Here is a 16,726-nt window from a genome sequence, read left to right on the forward strand (position 1 = left end):
TCACCAAAGTGATGTGCTAACAGTTTGATAAATAAATACACTGTTAGGTAGAAAAGTGAAAGCCACCAAAACCACCTAAGAAACAAACTGTTGGCCAGGCACGGTGGCTCACGCCTATAATCCCAGCACTTTGGGAGGCCAAGGCCAGCGGATCACAAGGTCAGGAGATCAAGACCATCCTAGCTAACACGGTGAAACCCGATCTCTACTAAAAATACAAAATATTAGCTGGGCGTGGTGGGATGCACCTGTAGTCCCAGCTACTCGGGAGCTTGAGGCAGGAGAATCACTCGAACCCAGGAGGCGGAGGTTGCAGTGAGTCGAGATCATGCCACTGCACTCCAGCTTGGGCGACAGAGCAAGACTCCATCTCAAAAAAAAGAAAGAAAGAAAAAAGAAAACAAAAACTGTTGAATTGACATTACCTGGCTAATAGAAATCAGCTTTGACATAAAAATTGAGAACTCTATTTCATTGTATATTGTCTGTTCACAAATGGCATAGGCCATAAGCTTGTCTCTAAAAACTGTAAAAATATGTGATGGTGTACTTTCTACCTTTTACTTTATCTCATCCTTTAAACATCATTTTTCATTTTTTAGGAAACAGTGCAGATCTCCGATTAGTAAAAACTTACATTGAACTTGGATTGCCTGGGGGAAGAATTGATTTTCTTATGTCTGAGAGAAATCAGGTACAATATGACAGTGTTTTCAGTGAAAACAAACATTTTTGTACCAGTTTCTACCTAAATTTTGCCTTACTACAAAATGCCTGTAATAGTAGAAATAATTTTTCTGATTTCTATGAAATTTAATATAAATGTATATCCAAAGGAAATATATATGATTTACATTTTGACTTATGATCTCTTCACATAGGAAATATTTCTAGAATTTCACATTTCTATAGAAATATTTCATTAATTAAACCATTGTAAACATCTTATGTTTCATACTGGTAGTGAGCTAAACAAACAAATAATGCAAGTATTTTAAGAACACTGAACCTTTTTTTCCCCTAGAAATTTACTCTCTTTGCTCGTTTTAAGATAAAAAAATTACACTCACTAACTTCTCTAAAAAACGTTGGACTTAACCATACTTTCAGTACCTAAATTAAAAATAATGTTTATATTGTTTGTTTTTCATGTGATTATACATATTCCCAAATACAATGTATGTGCTTTGCTTTCTTTTTAGAATGATACTTTTGCTGATTTTGATAGCATGACTGATCGTCTTTTGGATGAGATAATACAGTATATTCAGATATATAGTCTAACAGTCTCAAAAATAAGGTATCTTCTTTAATATTATGCAATTTATTTTTATATTTCTATGAATTATATAAAAGTTAAACAGAATTTGTGGTAGGGTTGTCCTATTCTGAAATATAGGAGACTACAACTCAAATTAATTTATAGTGAAAAAAAGTAAAGATTTTAGGGAAAGATTTATATGAAATGTCCAAAAAAGCATATCTGTAGAGAAGAAAATAGGTTAGTGTTTGCTTAGAGCTGGGGAAGATGGGGGATGGTGGGGATAACTAAAGGATATAGGATTTCTTTTTGAGGTGGAAAAAAGGTCCTAATAAAATTGATTATAGTGAGAGTTAAAACTCTGTGAATATATTTTAAAACATTGAATTGTACACTTTAAGTGGAAGAAGTATAGGCTCTGTGAGTTACATATATGTATATGTATATGATATATGTATATGAAGCAACAAAAATACTTTCGAAGTTTGTATACTTTTTTTTTTTTTTTTTTTTTTTTTTTTGAGGCAGGATGTTGCTCAGTCACCCAGGCTAGAGAGCAGTGGCGCCATCTCGGCTCACTGCAGTCTCAAACCCCTGGGCTCAGGCGATCCTCCCACCTCAGCCCCCCAAGTAGCTGGGACTACAGGCATGCACCACCATGTCCAGCTAATTTTTGTAGAGATGGGGGTTTCACCGTGTTACCCAGGCTGGTCTCAAACTCCTGAGCTCAAGTGATCCTCTCACCTTGGCCTCCCAAAGTGCTGAGATTACAGATGTGTGCCACCTTGCCCAGCCAGATTTTATGACTGCTGTATACTTTTGTGAGTCAGTTTTCCACAAGCAAGACATGATGATTACACCAGTATGAGTTTCATTATTTAATTAGATCTTGTTAATAGATGTAGGAGAGAAGAGTCTTTGTTTCCAAAAGGGTAGAATAAACTGACTATATTCATATCCCAGCTAGGTTAGAGGAAGAAGCTGGTTCTGCATACTGTAAGCTTTTGGACAGTTTGTTTCCAACTCGAAGTATAGGGAATAAGAAGAGAGATAAGCAGTTTCTACCTAAAGTCATTTTTTAAAAAACAGAATTCTGTTAAAATATGGGAGAAGGTTCAGGTTTGTTGTTTGGAGGAAGAGATTATTTTCTTGTTGTAATTATTCATTTGTGGATCTTAAAATCTTGTTAGCTTTTATTCATTTATTTTATGATGAGAAAAATAATATTTCAACTTATTTATTCCTCCTCAAAAGTATTGTCTTTCAGGTTAGATTGTCAGTTATAATCAATCATTTTCCAGAAGTGTAATCTGGTTGATTGTAGACTGTCAGCTACCATCAGAATTCCCACCCCCACTACTTTAGGAAGTTCAGTTCGGGAGGGAAGTTTGTCCTGAGCGTCTCGCAAGATATACCTGTAAGCCAGTGTTTAGACAGCTCTCAAGCTCTCTTCTTTCACTGCTAATTGTCCCCAGGGAATCTTATACCATCTGTTGTAAAATAACAGTAAGTAAACAGGCTCTTTTGATTTAAACCAGGGGTCCCCAAACCCTGGGCCACAGACTGGTACCTGTCTGTGGCCTCTTAGGAACCAGACCTCACAGCAGGAGCACTGGGGCGGGTGAGCAAGCATTACCGCCTGAGCTCAGCCTCCTGTCAGATCATCGGTGAGCATTAGATTTGTGAACCCTATTTTAAACTGCCCATGCGAGGGATCTAGGCTGTGTGTTCCTTATGAGAATCTAGTGCCTGAGTTGGAATAGTTTCATCCCAAAAGCATCCCCACAACTCCTGTTTGTGGAAAGATTGTCTTTGGTGAAACCAGTCCCTGTTGCCCAAAAGGTTGGGGACCACTGATTTAAACCATTTCATAACAAAAGTGAAGTGCTAGCTACATAAATATTATTCTTTTTGCATAATCGAAGATTTATAGTAGGAAAATGCATATATTTTACCTATGCCTTGAAAATATTGTTAGTCAAAAACTGTCCATCTTTGAAGTATAGACCAGAGAATAAGAGAAACAGATATATAATTTCCCCAAGTTGTCGTTTATAAATACAATTTCATCATTTTGTTTGAAATGATGAATTAAGAAGTAAATAATTTGTGTATGTACCTAAGAAGGCAAATATGTAATCTAGTCATTATATTATTATCTTTAATACGTACTTATATCTAAGCAGTTACAAACTATAAGTAAAAGTTTTCAGATTAATATGTTGTTTCTATAAACATTTAAATTATGTAATAATGAGGATCTTCTATACATTCTCACATTTTTTCCTTCAAAATGTGGTATATCATTTCAAAGTATCACTATACTTTTACAACATTAGAAATTTTCAAATTGTTAGTATTCACATCCATTTTATAGTGGATCAGCTTTGATTTTTGTTTCTAAAACTAATGCTGTGAGAAAAATAATTTTTTTTTCCTCTTAAAGCTTTATTGGACATTCGTTGGGCAATTTAATAATTCGTTCAGTGCTTACAAGGCCAAGGTTTAAATATTACCTCAACAAACTTCATACCTTTCTGTCTCTTTCTGGACCTCACCTTGGTACACTCTACAACAGCAGTGCTCTTGTTAATACAGGTAAAAAGTTTTATTGTTCTGTATTAAAAATATGGAATAGGGAGAAAAATATGAACTTAGTATTTTCTGGTGTTTATTTTAGAACCAGTTCGTCACATACTGGAAATTTCGTGAAACAAAAAATGTAGCTAATTTTCTGTTTTGTTATGCACATGAAATAAGTTGATAAAAGTCATTTTAGAAAATGGCTTTTCTTATATTGAGATGGTATTTGTCAAAATTCACAAGAGCATTTTTTCTTTTTTTCATTAAATTCTAAATATTTTTAGTAAAGTTTTATCTTATAAACAGTTTTGTCATCCCATTACTTGAACAGATAACAAACACCTACGTTTAATACATTATCAAGTTATAACATTTTATATAGAATATTAGCTAATTTTGGTTCAAAAAGAGTAAAGAGATATGAGAATATAATTTTTACGAAGGTGATTCAGAATTTCTGAAGAAGTTAATATGAAAGTTAAGACCCTAAATTTGATTAGTATTTATATTCTCGTCAACAAATATTTGGTACTTTGATTTTTTTTTTTTTTTTTTTAGGACAGAGTCTCACTCTGTCGTCAGGCTGGAGTGCAGTGGCGCGATCTCGGCTCACTGCAACTTTTGACTCCCTGGTTCAAGCGATTCTCCTGCCTCAGCCTCCGGAGTAGCTGGGATTACAGGCATACGCCACCATACCCAGCTAATTTTTGTATTTTTAGTAGAGACGGGGTTTCACCATGTTGGCCAGAATGGTCTCGATCTCCTGACCTCGTGATCCGCCCGCCTCGGCCTCCCAAAGTGCTAGGATTACAGGTGTGAGCCACTGCACCTGGCCTTGATTTGCCTTTTGTTTGGCTTGGTTTTTCCCTTAGATGTTTGCAAAAATGATCTATAAATTAGTCAATTGATTCCCATTGTGAGAATAAATTATATTTAACTCTGTCTCTTTTCATTGATCCCTGAAAATCTTATTTCTATTTCCTTTACCACTTCCTTTTAATGACAAACCATACCATTTTTCCTGTATCCCATTTCAAGTTGGTGATTTAAAAATACAGCCAGTTCTAGACTTTTACAGTTTGAAAAAGAGGAAATGAGAAAAATGAAGTCCTTAAATAATGTATAATAGAACCCAACATGAATCGAATGTAGTACTTTGAATTTCATTCTTCACTAAACTTTTTCCCAGATATGTTTCCAGCTATCAGATTTAACCAATTAAAGGATTGTTTTCCTTTAATTTTCTCCTGTTTCCCTAATATTAGAAGCAATGAAAATGGAAAGGAATATTTCATAGTCTTGAAAACCAGCTTGAGTGATTGAAATTTTGCTTAATTTCCTGAAGAGCAAGATGCATTTAAATATGGGTTACTGATAATATAAAAAAATAATTAATATAAAACAAATGATATTCAGCTGTTATTAGAAAACATTAAATAATTTTTCATTCTAAGATGTCTGTTTGCAATTAGTCTATTATGTCATAACTAAACTGTAATTATAGACTGATCATTCTGCATAGGCATTTGACTTACTACTGTATTTGAAGCATCTTCTTCTTTATCATTTGAACAAATATATTGAAAGGTATAATTTTTCCAGTTTGTTCTTCATATGCTATTATTTGTTTCATTACTGAATGAAATAGAAATAGCAAGCCGTCCATCAACCACCATTAATTCATAATTAACCTAAGCATGCATGTTTATAAATGTTATCGGAACATGGAAATATTTTCCAAATATATTTTTGATTAGCCAACAAAAATGCTAATTTAGGCAATGTCATCTTTTGAAGTGAAATATATATTAAAATTAATAATCTTGGCATATGTTTTTATATATTTCATTTCATACTTCTATATCATATATGACTCTCTAGGTCTCTGGTTTATGCAGAAATGGAAAAAATCAGGTTCACTTTTGCAGCTGACATGTCGAGATCACTCAGACCCTCGCCAAACTTTTTTATATAAGCTTAGTAACAAAGCAGGTAAGTATATAATAACAGTTTGGAAAATATACATGTGAAAACTTTTTAAAAAATAAACATTTAGCAAATAAATTATCAACATGTCTTTCTAGTGGTTAAAAAAAAGTGTCATTCTACTGTAATTTCCTAATAATGAAATAGCAAACTCACAACTGAAACTAAGCAGTTGAAAGAGATTTCTTTAGTCTTTTTCACGTGACTGTATTTCTCTTTTGTGAGCTACACAGCTACTTTGAAATTGCCCTAAGAATTTCAACATTTGTAATTCAGTGCCAGTTTTGTTAGTCTATGTTTTTAGACCATGTTTCTGCATGTCCTATCCCCACTGTTCTAGCTGTCTCCCACCCCAATCCTCACCCCTTTTTATAAACTGCCACGTTTTTCTACCTTCATATTATGTTATATTATATTATATTATATTATATTATATTATATTATATTATATTATATGGCTAGCAAGCATTTCTGAAAGTGTCAGAAACTAAACTATTAATGATTATCCTTTCTACAATTCTCACTACTGGATAAATCTTATTACTTATTTTTTATTAACTAATTATTAAACATATTCCCCATCTTGCATATATACTCCAGGCCTTTACAACCTGAAGTTCCCAACTGCTCCTTTGCCATTTTTACTGTCTATAAATAACCTTACTTCTGACCTTATGATCTCCCTCAATTCACCCTCATACATCTTCCCAGCATATTTTTTCCAGTGTCCTTTGAAATCCTTATTTGAGGGGAACAGACTGCCTTTATTTTCTTCGAAGAATGTTATTGCCGCTTACTTCTGAAAGTGGAGACGTAACTGAAACAGATTTTTTTTTTCCCCTCCTCGCCCCCATGTCTTCACTCCCCCGGCTATAGAGTGGAGTTTGGCAAACTTTTTTTTTAAAAAGGCCAGATAGTAAGTATTTTGGTTTTGTAAGCCATACAATCTCTTTGCAACTACTTAACAATACCATTGTAGTATGAAAACAACCACAGAAAATACAGAAACAAATGAGCATGACTGTGTTTCAGACAAACTTTATTAATTCAAAAACAGCAGTAGCCAAATCTCACAGGCCATGTCTTGCTAATACCTGCTATAGAAGCTCAGTTCGTCGTTTACTAAGTACCACCTAAAGTAAGGAAAATAGCCCTCTTGCTTTCCATTTCTAATTGCAATCATTACTCCTCCACTGTTACATAAAACCACTTTATTTGAGGCTTGTATCATCCAAGCTGTGCTACCATCTATTATTCTTTAATATAATGACCTCCTGGTTATCCCAGGAGAATAAAAGACATTGACACGGCCGGGTGTGGTGGCTCACGCCTGTAATCCCAGCACTTTGGGAGCCTGAGGCAGGCGGATCACGAGGTCAGGAGATCGAGACCATCCTGGCTAACACGGTGAAACCCCGTCTCTACTAAAAATACAAAAAAATTAGCCGGGCGTGGTGGTGGGCACCTGTAGTCCCAGCTACTCGGGAGGCTGAGGCAGGAGAATGGCGTGAACCCGGGAGGCGGAGCTTGCAGTGAGCCGCGATCATGCCACTGCACTCCAGGCTGGGAGACAGAGTGAGACTCTGTCTCAAAAAAAAGAAAGACATTGACAAATGTTTGTAACATGATTATGTTTGGGAAAAGATTCTCCTCTTGGACCTTAACGTACTTAGATCTGGAATCATTTTTGGTAATTTGATGAGTCAGCCCTTTAGATAATTCATTATGCATCACCATGCCTTTCTCAACTCCAGTGTCCCTTCATTCCACTCCATGTTGAACTCATACCCATGGCTACACTGTAGTCCTGAAATTTCAGCCAACATTCCATTCTGTTACTGTGATGTCTTATCCTTCTTTTTCTCTCACTCCCTTCTCATCTGCTTTTTAGACTCATTTATGATTCCTGCTACTTTTTTTTTTTTTTTTTTTTTTTGAGACGGAGTCTCGCTCTGTCGCCCAGGCTGGAGTGCAGTGGCGTGACCTCGGCTCACTGCAAGCTCCGCCTCCCGAGTTCACACCATTCTCCTGCCTCAGCCTCCTGAGTAGCTGGGACTACGGGCGCCCGCCACCACGCCCAGCTAATTTTTTGTATTTTTTAGTAGAGACGGGGTTTCACCATGTTAGCCAGGCTGGTCTCGATCTCCTGACCTTGTGATCCGCCCGCCTCGGCCTCCTAAAGTGCTGGGATTACAGGCGTGAGCCACCGCACCTGGCCAATTCCTGCTACATTTTCTTAAGTCTCCCTCCCATTCATGGTTTTACTCCCTTCCTGACTCAAGTCTCAGACTTCATGGATTACTTTTGTCTTTCATGTATTACTCTTTGTTTTTCTATCCTAGTCATCTTGCAAATCTATATTACTGTTTTTATACCTAGCCTTTGAGCTCTTCCAAAAAAGATCACACAGACATGCAGAATCAGCAGCACTGTAGGTCCACAGGGTCCCTATCTAGTTATCTTTAGTTAGCTTCCTATCTATTCCCTTAGACACTCTCCCAAATTTTCACCTTTCCTCAAACACCAGGTTTTCACTGCTCCCTTCATTTCTCACAGTTAGCTTTGCTTTTGCTTTCTACTTTATCTTTGAAGTTCAAGACATTTCTTTCTACCTACCAACATTAATTAACCTATGTTTTCCTTTTAGTTCAGTGAAAGATTTATAATCTGTTCAAGAATAATTACCCTCTCCGTTTTGGAACTCATACCTTCTCATCAGTATCTTTAAACTCTTACTCTTTTAGTAATTAATCCTTTAATAGATAAAGTTATTCCCATTTCTTCCATCTTAATAATAATAATAAATATTTCTGTTGATCTCTTATTCTGTACTTGTCCCCCTTTCCCCTTTTTCTGAGAGTGTTGGGGGGTAGGGTTGAACCTTTTGAAAGAGAACAGTCACTTTATTACTCCCCCCTTTTTTTCACTTTTTTGGTTTCTGTCTGCACCACTCCACTGAAGCTTGCCAAATCCAGTGATCTCTGTTCTTTTATTTGAACATTAAGACATTTAAGACTACTGAAAACTCCTTCTTGAAATACTTTCCTTTCTCCATTTTTGTGGGATCCACCTCTCCTGGTTTTTTTCCATCTTGGCTTTTTTTCTGCTTCCTATATGGGTTTCTTTTCTTTCCTTGCCCCTTTATGAAAGCTGTTCTTGTGTTTTAGCCTCTGTCTTCTGCTCTTCTCACTCTATACATTCTTCTTGGACAGCATCATTCCATATCCATCTTTACCATTGGTAGCTCTCAAATATTAATATATATCTCTAGCTTGTCCTCTGTGCTGTGCTCTAGACTTATAAACCTAGAGGCCTACTTAGCATCTTCATGGAGATGTCTCATGGGTGCTTCAAATCTAGTGTTTTCAGACAGTGCATCTGTCCCCTGATTACTTCTCTGGATTCCACATCTACTGGAATGGCATCAGCTGCCTAGTGAGAAACTTAGAAACTGTTCTTGACTCTGCTTTCTTATTTATACCCCATATCTACAGAATTGCCAAGTTTTAAAACATTTAACCTTCTTAGTGGCTGATGGATGCTTCTCTTCTTCTTTGCCACTGCCTTAGTTTAGCCTTCATCACTTTTACTTAAATTATTGTTCAAACTGGTTACCCTGCCACATGTATACCCCCTTCTCCCCATTCTCACTTCCTCGTTAGACGAAATGATCATCCAATGAAGCCATAGATTATATTGGCCATCTAATATCAAACCATATTGGTCTCATTTGAAAATCTTTCATGATGCTTTGTGGTATTCACAGTGAAGTTTAGATTCCATGGATAAGAGCATCAAGTCCTCTATAATCTGGTCTCTGATTCTCTGTTTTCTTTTTATCCTACACACACACACACACACACACACACACACACACACCCTTTGCTGTGGTCATGCTATTCATGGTTTTTGATTGCTTGCATTTTCTCATGCTTTTTGTATCACCTCATGTGTTTTTGTATCATGTGTTTTTGTATCACCTCATGTGTTTTGTACCTCCTCATGTGTTTACCCATCTTTTCAGAACCAATTCTGTTTACCTTCTAAAATTAAACTCTAATGCCACCTGCTATCAAAAGCTTTTCTTGATGCCCTATCTGATTTAATGCTCCTCTACTCTCAGAATACTCGCGGTATACCTTTGGGGTTTTTTGAGACAGGGTCTCACGCTGTCACCCAGGCTGGAGTGCAATGGCACAATCATAGCTCACTGCAGCCTTGAACTCATGGATCAAGCAATTCTCCCATCTCAGCTGTCCCATGTATACTTTTATGTCCCCAATCTTATGTCTCCAGGACTGATTTTATTAATGAATTTCAATCCTCATTTGCCTGCTAGACATCTCAATTTACATATCAAACTGAATATGTCTAAAACTGAACATACTGTCTTCTTTGGCCGCTTCTCCTGTTGTCCTTTTTTTAATGGTACTGTTCTCTCAATTACTCCTTTGAAACACCTTAGGGTCATCTTTGATTGACCTCACTTCTTTGCCTCCCATGTCTCAAAATTGTTAATATTATCTCTGAACTTCCATAGCATTATATATCAACCTTTTACCATACTCATTATAGTTTATCTCATGTCAGTTATTTTTATATATTAACTTCCTTTCCTTAAGTAGGATCTGTCATGACTACTCATTCCCATTTCCCACATACACATTCAGTATGTACCATAGCTCTTCTAGTGTATACCGATTGAATTAACAAATGAATCAATGATATTTTTAATATTATTTTCAATATTCAAAAACAGTTTAAATATTATATAGTAAGATGTAAATCTAGCCCATATATTCAGCGACTGGTATTTCCAAGTCTGAAGTTACTTGAATTTGTGAACTTAAGCCCTGGCCATTTAAACCTACATCTGTTCTTATCCTCATTCCTATCACCCATGTCTTCCATTCTACTCTTGAAATATTTGATATTAATAGATTTAGTTATTGAAAATACCACTGCTTTTGAGTCCTGTTTTAGCTTTTTCAGGATTCTGCCTTAAATGTTGTTCTTAATATGAGAAAGAGATTTGGGAATGATTATTACATGTACTGTCTACTATTAGAATCAGTGAAAGGAAAATTCTCTTATAGATTGGGTTTTATGACTTTGTAATGATACAGAGCATCAATGGTAAGTTTCTTACAGTATACAGAAATATATACTTGATTGATCAAATTACAAAATATTCCTATAAAATGACATGGCATATACTTCTCATGTGAGAAAAACAATATTAGCTAGAACCGTTGTGTGGAGCTATGGAGTTCATACCCTTTGCTGACAGGTTAGGAAATACGTGAAAGGCAAAGCTGAACATAAGTGTTCCTGAGGTCTATGTCTTTATACAGCATTATACAAAGTAAAATTTAATTAGCAATAATAATAGCAACATAAGAATATCTAAACTGTAAAGAAAATATAACTGTAAAGATTAGTTCAATTTTTTTCTTTTAAGTTATTAATTTATTATTTGCCTTATAATGCGTGATCTGGTTGTACTAATCTAAAACTGTTAAGAACCAAACTCTGATGTCACACATAGGTATTAGTTATAGTTCAAACACTGACTAGGCTACCTAATTTAAATAAACTCGTTTCCTTATTGGTCAATGAGAATAGTAGTATCTCATAAGATTATTAAAAGGATTAAATGGGATAATATGTGTAAAGTGATTCTGTAGAGTTCAAAACTTAGTAAATGGTAAATGGTAAAAAAATGAAGAAGTGACTTAAATAAAATAAGCTAGGTGCGGAAATATCATAAGCTAGGTGTGGTAGCTCACACCTGTAATCTCTCCAGTTTGGGAGGCTGAGGCGGGTGAATTGCTTGGGCTTAGGAGTTTAAGACCAGCCTGGACACTGGGCATGGTGGCTCACGCCTGTAATCCCAGCACTTTGGGAGGCTGAGGCAGGCAGATCACCTAAGGTTGGGAGTTCGAGACCATCCTGACCAACCCCATCTCTACTAAAAATACAGAATTAGCCAGGCATGGTGGTGTATGCCTGTAATCCCAGCTACTTGGGAGGCTGAGGCAGGAGAATCGCTTGAACCTGGGAGGCGGAGGTTGCAGTGAACCGAGATCTCGCCATTGCACTCCAGCCTGGGCAACAAGAGCAAAACTCCATCCCAAAAAAAAGAAGACCAGCCTGGGCAACATGGTGAAACCTCATCTCTACAAAAAAATACAAAAATTAGCTAGGCATGGTCATGTGTACCTGTCATCCCAGCCACTCCAGAGGCTGAGGCACAAGAATTGCTTGAACCAGGGATGTGGAGGCTGCAGTGACCTGAGGTTGTGCCACTACACTCCAGCGGGGGATAGAGCCAGACTTTGTCTCAAAAACTTAAAAAAAAATAAAGCCCACTAGCGCTAGGCACAGTGGCTCACGCCTGTAATCCCTGTACTTTGGGAGGCTGAGGCAGGTGGATCACCTGAGGAAAGGAGTTCGAGACCAGCCTGGCCAACATGGTGAAACCCCATCTCTACTAAAAATATAAAAATTAGCCAGGCGTGGTGGCGGGTGCCTATAATCCTAGCTACTAGGGAGGCTGAGGCAGGAGAATCATTTGAACCCAGGAGGCGTAGGATGCAGTGAGCCGAGATCGCACCATTGCACTCCAGCCTGGGCAACAAGACTGAAACTCTGTCTCAAAAAAAAAAACAAAAACAAACAAACAAACAAACAAAAACCATGAGTATTATAGATTACAGAAATTGACTTTTACACAAACAATATATACCTATCTTAGGAAAATTTTTTTAACAGAACTTTTATCTAAATGCTGATATTACTAGCTATAAAAATTATTTGAATGACTTAAAATTGTTTTTATGTTTTAAGATTTCTCTTTGTACTCACGAGTTTATTAGTATATACCTGAATTGAATTAATATCCATTTTGGGAAAAAACACTAAAGAGTACTATTTTCTGGCTGGGCACGGTGGCTCATGCATGTAATCCCAGCACTTTGAGAGGCCAAGGTGAGTGGATCACCTGAGGTCAGGAGTTTGAGACCAGTCTGGCCAACATGGTGAAACCCTGTCTCTACTAAAAATACAAAAAAATTAGTCCAGTGTGGTGGCGCACACCTGTAATCCCAGCTACTCAGAAGGCTGAGGCAGGAGAATTGCTTGAACCCAGGAGTTGGAGGCCTGCAGTGAGCCGGGATCCTGCCACTATACTCCAGCCTGGGCAACAGAGCAAGACTCCATCTCAAAAAGAAAAAGAGTACCATTTTCTAGTAATTGTGACTAATGCATTGGTTAATACTAAAATACTGGAAAAAAAATAATAGCTAATACACATGTAACATTTACCACGTTCTAGGTATGATTTAAACACATACATATTAGCTTATTTAACCCTCTAGGGTAGGAATATTGTCCCCACTTTGCAGATGAGGACACTGAAGCACAGAGAGATTGAATGACTTGCCTGAGGTCACTTAGCTTTATGAAAAGCCAGTAAGCATTCGTGCATGGTTCACACTGCATCATGTTAAGCCAATAATATACATTTTCAGGAACTTAAAAAGCTACTTCTAATAGCACTTTTAAATATCAACAAGTATTTCAATTGATTTTAAAATTACGTTGTAGAGATTGAAACAAGTCTCTCGAACTATTTCATGTGGGGTGTTGGGTTTTGGGGTTTTTTTTGGGGGGGGCGCATATCTAGTGAATTGTGAGAAATGAGTAGTCCATCCCTAGAAAGTTGCTATGCCTGTATATTTACATATAATTACTTTATTCACAAAATAGAATATATAGGTTCACAGCAAACAAATAAGTTAAATAAAACAGGAAAACATAGAACAAAGAAAAAGAGTACTTAACCAATATGCTATTCTCAAGTGTTTTAAAACAATCAAAAGTGATCATTTCTTTTTTATATTTTATTATTCTAAAGCTACAGTCTTGGATGCCCTGGTTTGATTATTGCTTCAGTTTCTTCTGAACAGCGAATTTTCCATTCTTTTGGAAAAGCCTAAAATTACTTGTCTAAATCAAAATCCAGCCATTTGCCCTTTTGCCTTTTTTATTTAAGCAAAGCCTCTTCTGTGGGTCTTCCCTTTGAAACAGTCTTTTTCTATGCAACATATCATTAGTTAATAGCTTTCCTTTTATTGAAAGCTGTTCATTATTTTAAAATGAAGAAAGCTTTTTAAAAGCCTAAAATAATTTGTGTGTTTTGTAAAACAATTGAGAAATACTGTATTTTTTATAAAAATCATAAATGTATTGGGTGAGAAATTACCTTTTTTGTGAACACAATAGATCTGGTGAAGGGTTACAGAAATGTTACTTTTAAAGGGAAATTATCTATTTTGATTAAGGAATTACAATTATAAACATTCATTAAATTTTTATAGCAACTTTTGACAAAACCTGTGGTATTCTACAGATTGCTAATAGAATATGTAAATAATTTGCAGGTGGCATACAAGCATCTCAGCATTGAATAGCAGGGAAAAGAAAGATGAAGGAGCTAGAGCAATGTGGAAAGTAAAATAAATGTATAATATATAGACATTAGATGACAGCAGTGTTGAAGTAGTCAAGATTATATTACTAAAGCAGAGAGAGGAATCATGGCCACTCTGACATTCCATAATGAGGGCTCAAAATAGCCAAAAAAGAGTCTATTCATTGTTGGAATTTCAAAAACAATATATCCTTATTTTAAGATCTTCCTAAAAATACCTGCTTAGAGTCTTTTTACCAGCTGTTGAATTCTGACAAATAAAGTATAGAAATTAAATAAAGCTCCTGCTGTCCTACTGTGGCACAAAGGACTCTTTGTATCCAGGAGGTTACAAAGGGATTTAATCTTAGGTATCACTTTTGATATGTAAATAATATGTATATTTTGTTTCTGAAAGTGCAGGAAAGAACCAGCATCAGCTAACATTATTTTAGGAAGAAAATTCATTCAAATTTATTTAACATGAGTAAAAATAAGAATAGTTTAATATTGTTAAGAATATGTTTTAAAAGTACAGAGTTTTCTTAGCTTCAGCACTATTGATATTCTGGGCTGGAGAATTCTTTGTTTTCGGGGGTTGTCTTGAACATTGTAGCATGTTTAGCAGTATCTCTGGCCTCTGCCCACTAGATGCCGGTAGCACATACACTTTTCCACCTTCAGCAGTGATGACCAAAAATATCTTCAGATGCTGCAGAATATTCCTTGGAGCAGAAAATCACCAGTTTAGAACCACTGCTTTAGCCAGTTCCAGAAAGTAAACACAAAATGACTCAAAGTGAATTGCATTAAAACTCTGAAGTTTTAGAACAAATGAGTAGCCAGAAGAATTGGAAAGACTTTAGACTATGAAGATGAAGGTTTCAATTAAGGTGTTCATATATCAATCGTGTTATTATATAGTCCAGAGCAATATGGAAGATTTAATCTTTTTCTTGGTAAAAAGTAACAACATACTTACAGATTTTTCTGGTTAAACCATGTCATCCTATAAATAGGGAAATCTTGTCACTTTCCCAAATTAAAGGTAACCGTTCAACAAATAATTAGCCACTTGAGGGGCTCAGTGAAGTATTCACCCACGGACTAGTTAACTACGTTGTCTTTGAGAAGCTAGAATCAAGGTAGGTGTAGAAAAGATAAACCTAGAATATTAGCTCCCAAAATAGACTTCAGACATTTTTGTTGGCTGTACTTCAACTCAGATGAAGTCCTGCTGTAATTCCTACCAGCACTGCTCCTCTGGAGCTTGCTGTGCTTCACTTTGAGTTTCTGCCTTCTGTAGCCAACACTGGTAGACAAGAAATTGAAGCCAAAAGGTTCAAAAAGGGCCATAATATATTTAACTAACTTGGTTCTTGGCTAATATAAAAAGCAAACCTTCTGTGCAAAAGCACAATATCAGTATTAATACACTTTTTTTGAATAACTAGAAAACTGGTTACCAAGTTTAAAATGCATTTTTAAAGTACAGTACTGTCGTAAGAATCACATTTAGAAGTGTAACAACATAGTGTATTTAATCAGTATCAGAATTTTAAAATTTATTTTATTATCATGGAATCTGAGAGTGAAAGGGTATCTTTGAAATCCTCTGACTAATCTTTACTGATTTTGCCTGCTTCCACTGAGCTGCGTGAACATGAGGAGCCATAGACACCCTGCAGGGATCTCAGTCTAAAGCAGTAATTCCAAACCTTAGTGTTGTTTCTCTAGAGAAGTACATCAGAATCTCTGTAAAGAGCTATTTTGAAAAATGTCTTTAATATAATTTTATGAAGAAATATATAATGCCTTTTATTCTTACAAATATAGAAATCTTTTAAAAATCTTAATCAGTGGGAAATTTGTGAGGAAGTTTTAATGATCATGTAATCTGGCAAATACATAATTAATTCACAGACCACACATCTGGAGGTGACAGGTAATATTGTTTATGCTTGAGTGGTATAATGTGTACTGCTGTTCCTAATACATAACAACCCAAAAGAAAAAAATGGACAAAAGAGAAAAGAGGCAGTTAGCTACCAAAAAATAAAATTAAAAATTAAAAAATATATATATATGGAAGGCCAATAAACAATAAGTTAATCATTTTTGCCATTAGGTTGGTAAAATTTAAAAGATGCTATACAGTATTGATGAGTGTGTGAAACAGAAACCTTCATATATTAATGGTGGAAGGAGAAATTTTATTATCTTTTTGGAGAGTACATTTATCAGAATTTTAAGAACGTACTCAACAATTCCAGTTTTGGAATTTTTCCTACAGAAATCTCACACAATGAGGTAAAGGCTATTCATTGCAGTGTTTTACTTTTTTTATGTCCCCTCCCTTCTGAAGTGGAATCGACATAAATGTCCTTTGCTAGGGAAATAGGAGACATACTAAAAGTTAATCC

At 35.9% G+C, this 16,726-nt stretch overlaps 1 protein-coding gene across 37 annotated transcripts in view; it reads left to right on the top strand.

The window, feature by feature from the left end:
- The window catches only part of FAM135A (family with sequence similarity 135 member A), a 147,553-nt gene that overhangs the window by 118,981 nt on the left and 11,846 nt on the right, over positions 1-16,726 (top strand). For 36 of the 37 annotated variants that reach the window (XM_016955771.4, XM_054686011.2, XM_016955786.4 and 33 more), the window contains 4 exons: positions 603-694; positions 1,203-1,300; positions 3,708-3,859; positions 5,726-5,836. In XM_016955771.4, coding sequence (XP_016811260.1) covers positions 603-694; positions 1,203-1,300; positions 3,708-3,859; positions 5,726-5,836 — 453 coding nt within the window. The remainder of the gene's footprint in view (positions 1-602; positions 695-1,202; positions 1,301-3,707; positions 3,860-5,725; positions 5,837-16,726) is intronic. The other variant, XR_010158062.1, reaches the window with a different exon arrangement.

The sequence above is a fragment of the Pan troglodytes genome, chromosome 5 (genome assembly GCF_028858775.2).
Source record: "Pan troglodytes isolate AG18354 chromosome 5, NHGRI_mPanTro3-v2.0_pri, whole genome shotgun sequence".
Classification (NCBI taxonomy): Eukaryota; Metazoa; Chordata; class Mammalia; order Primates; family Hominidae; genus Pan; species Pan troglodytes.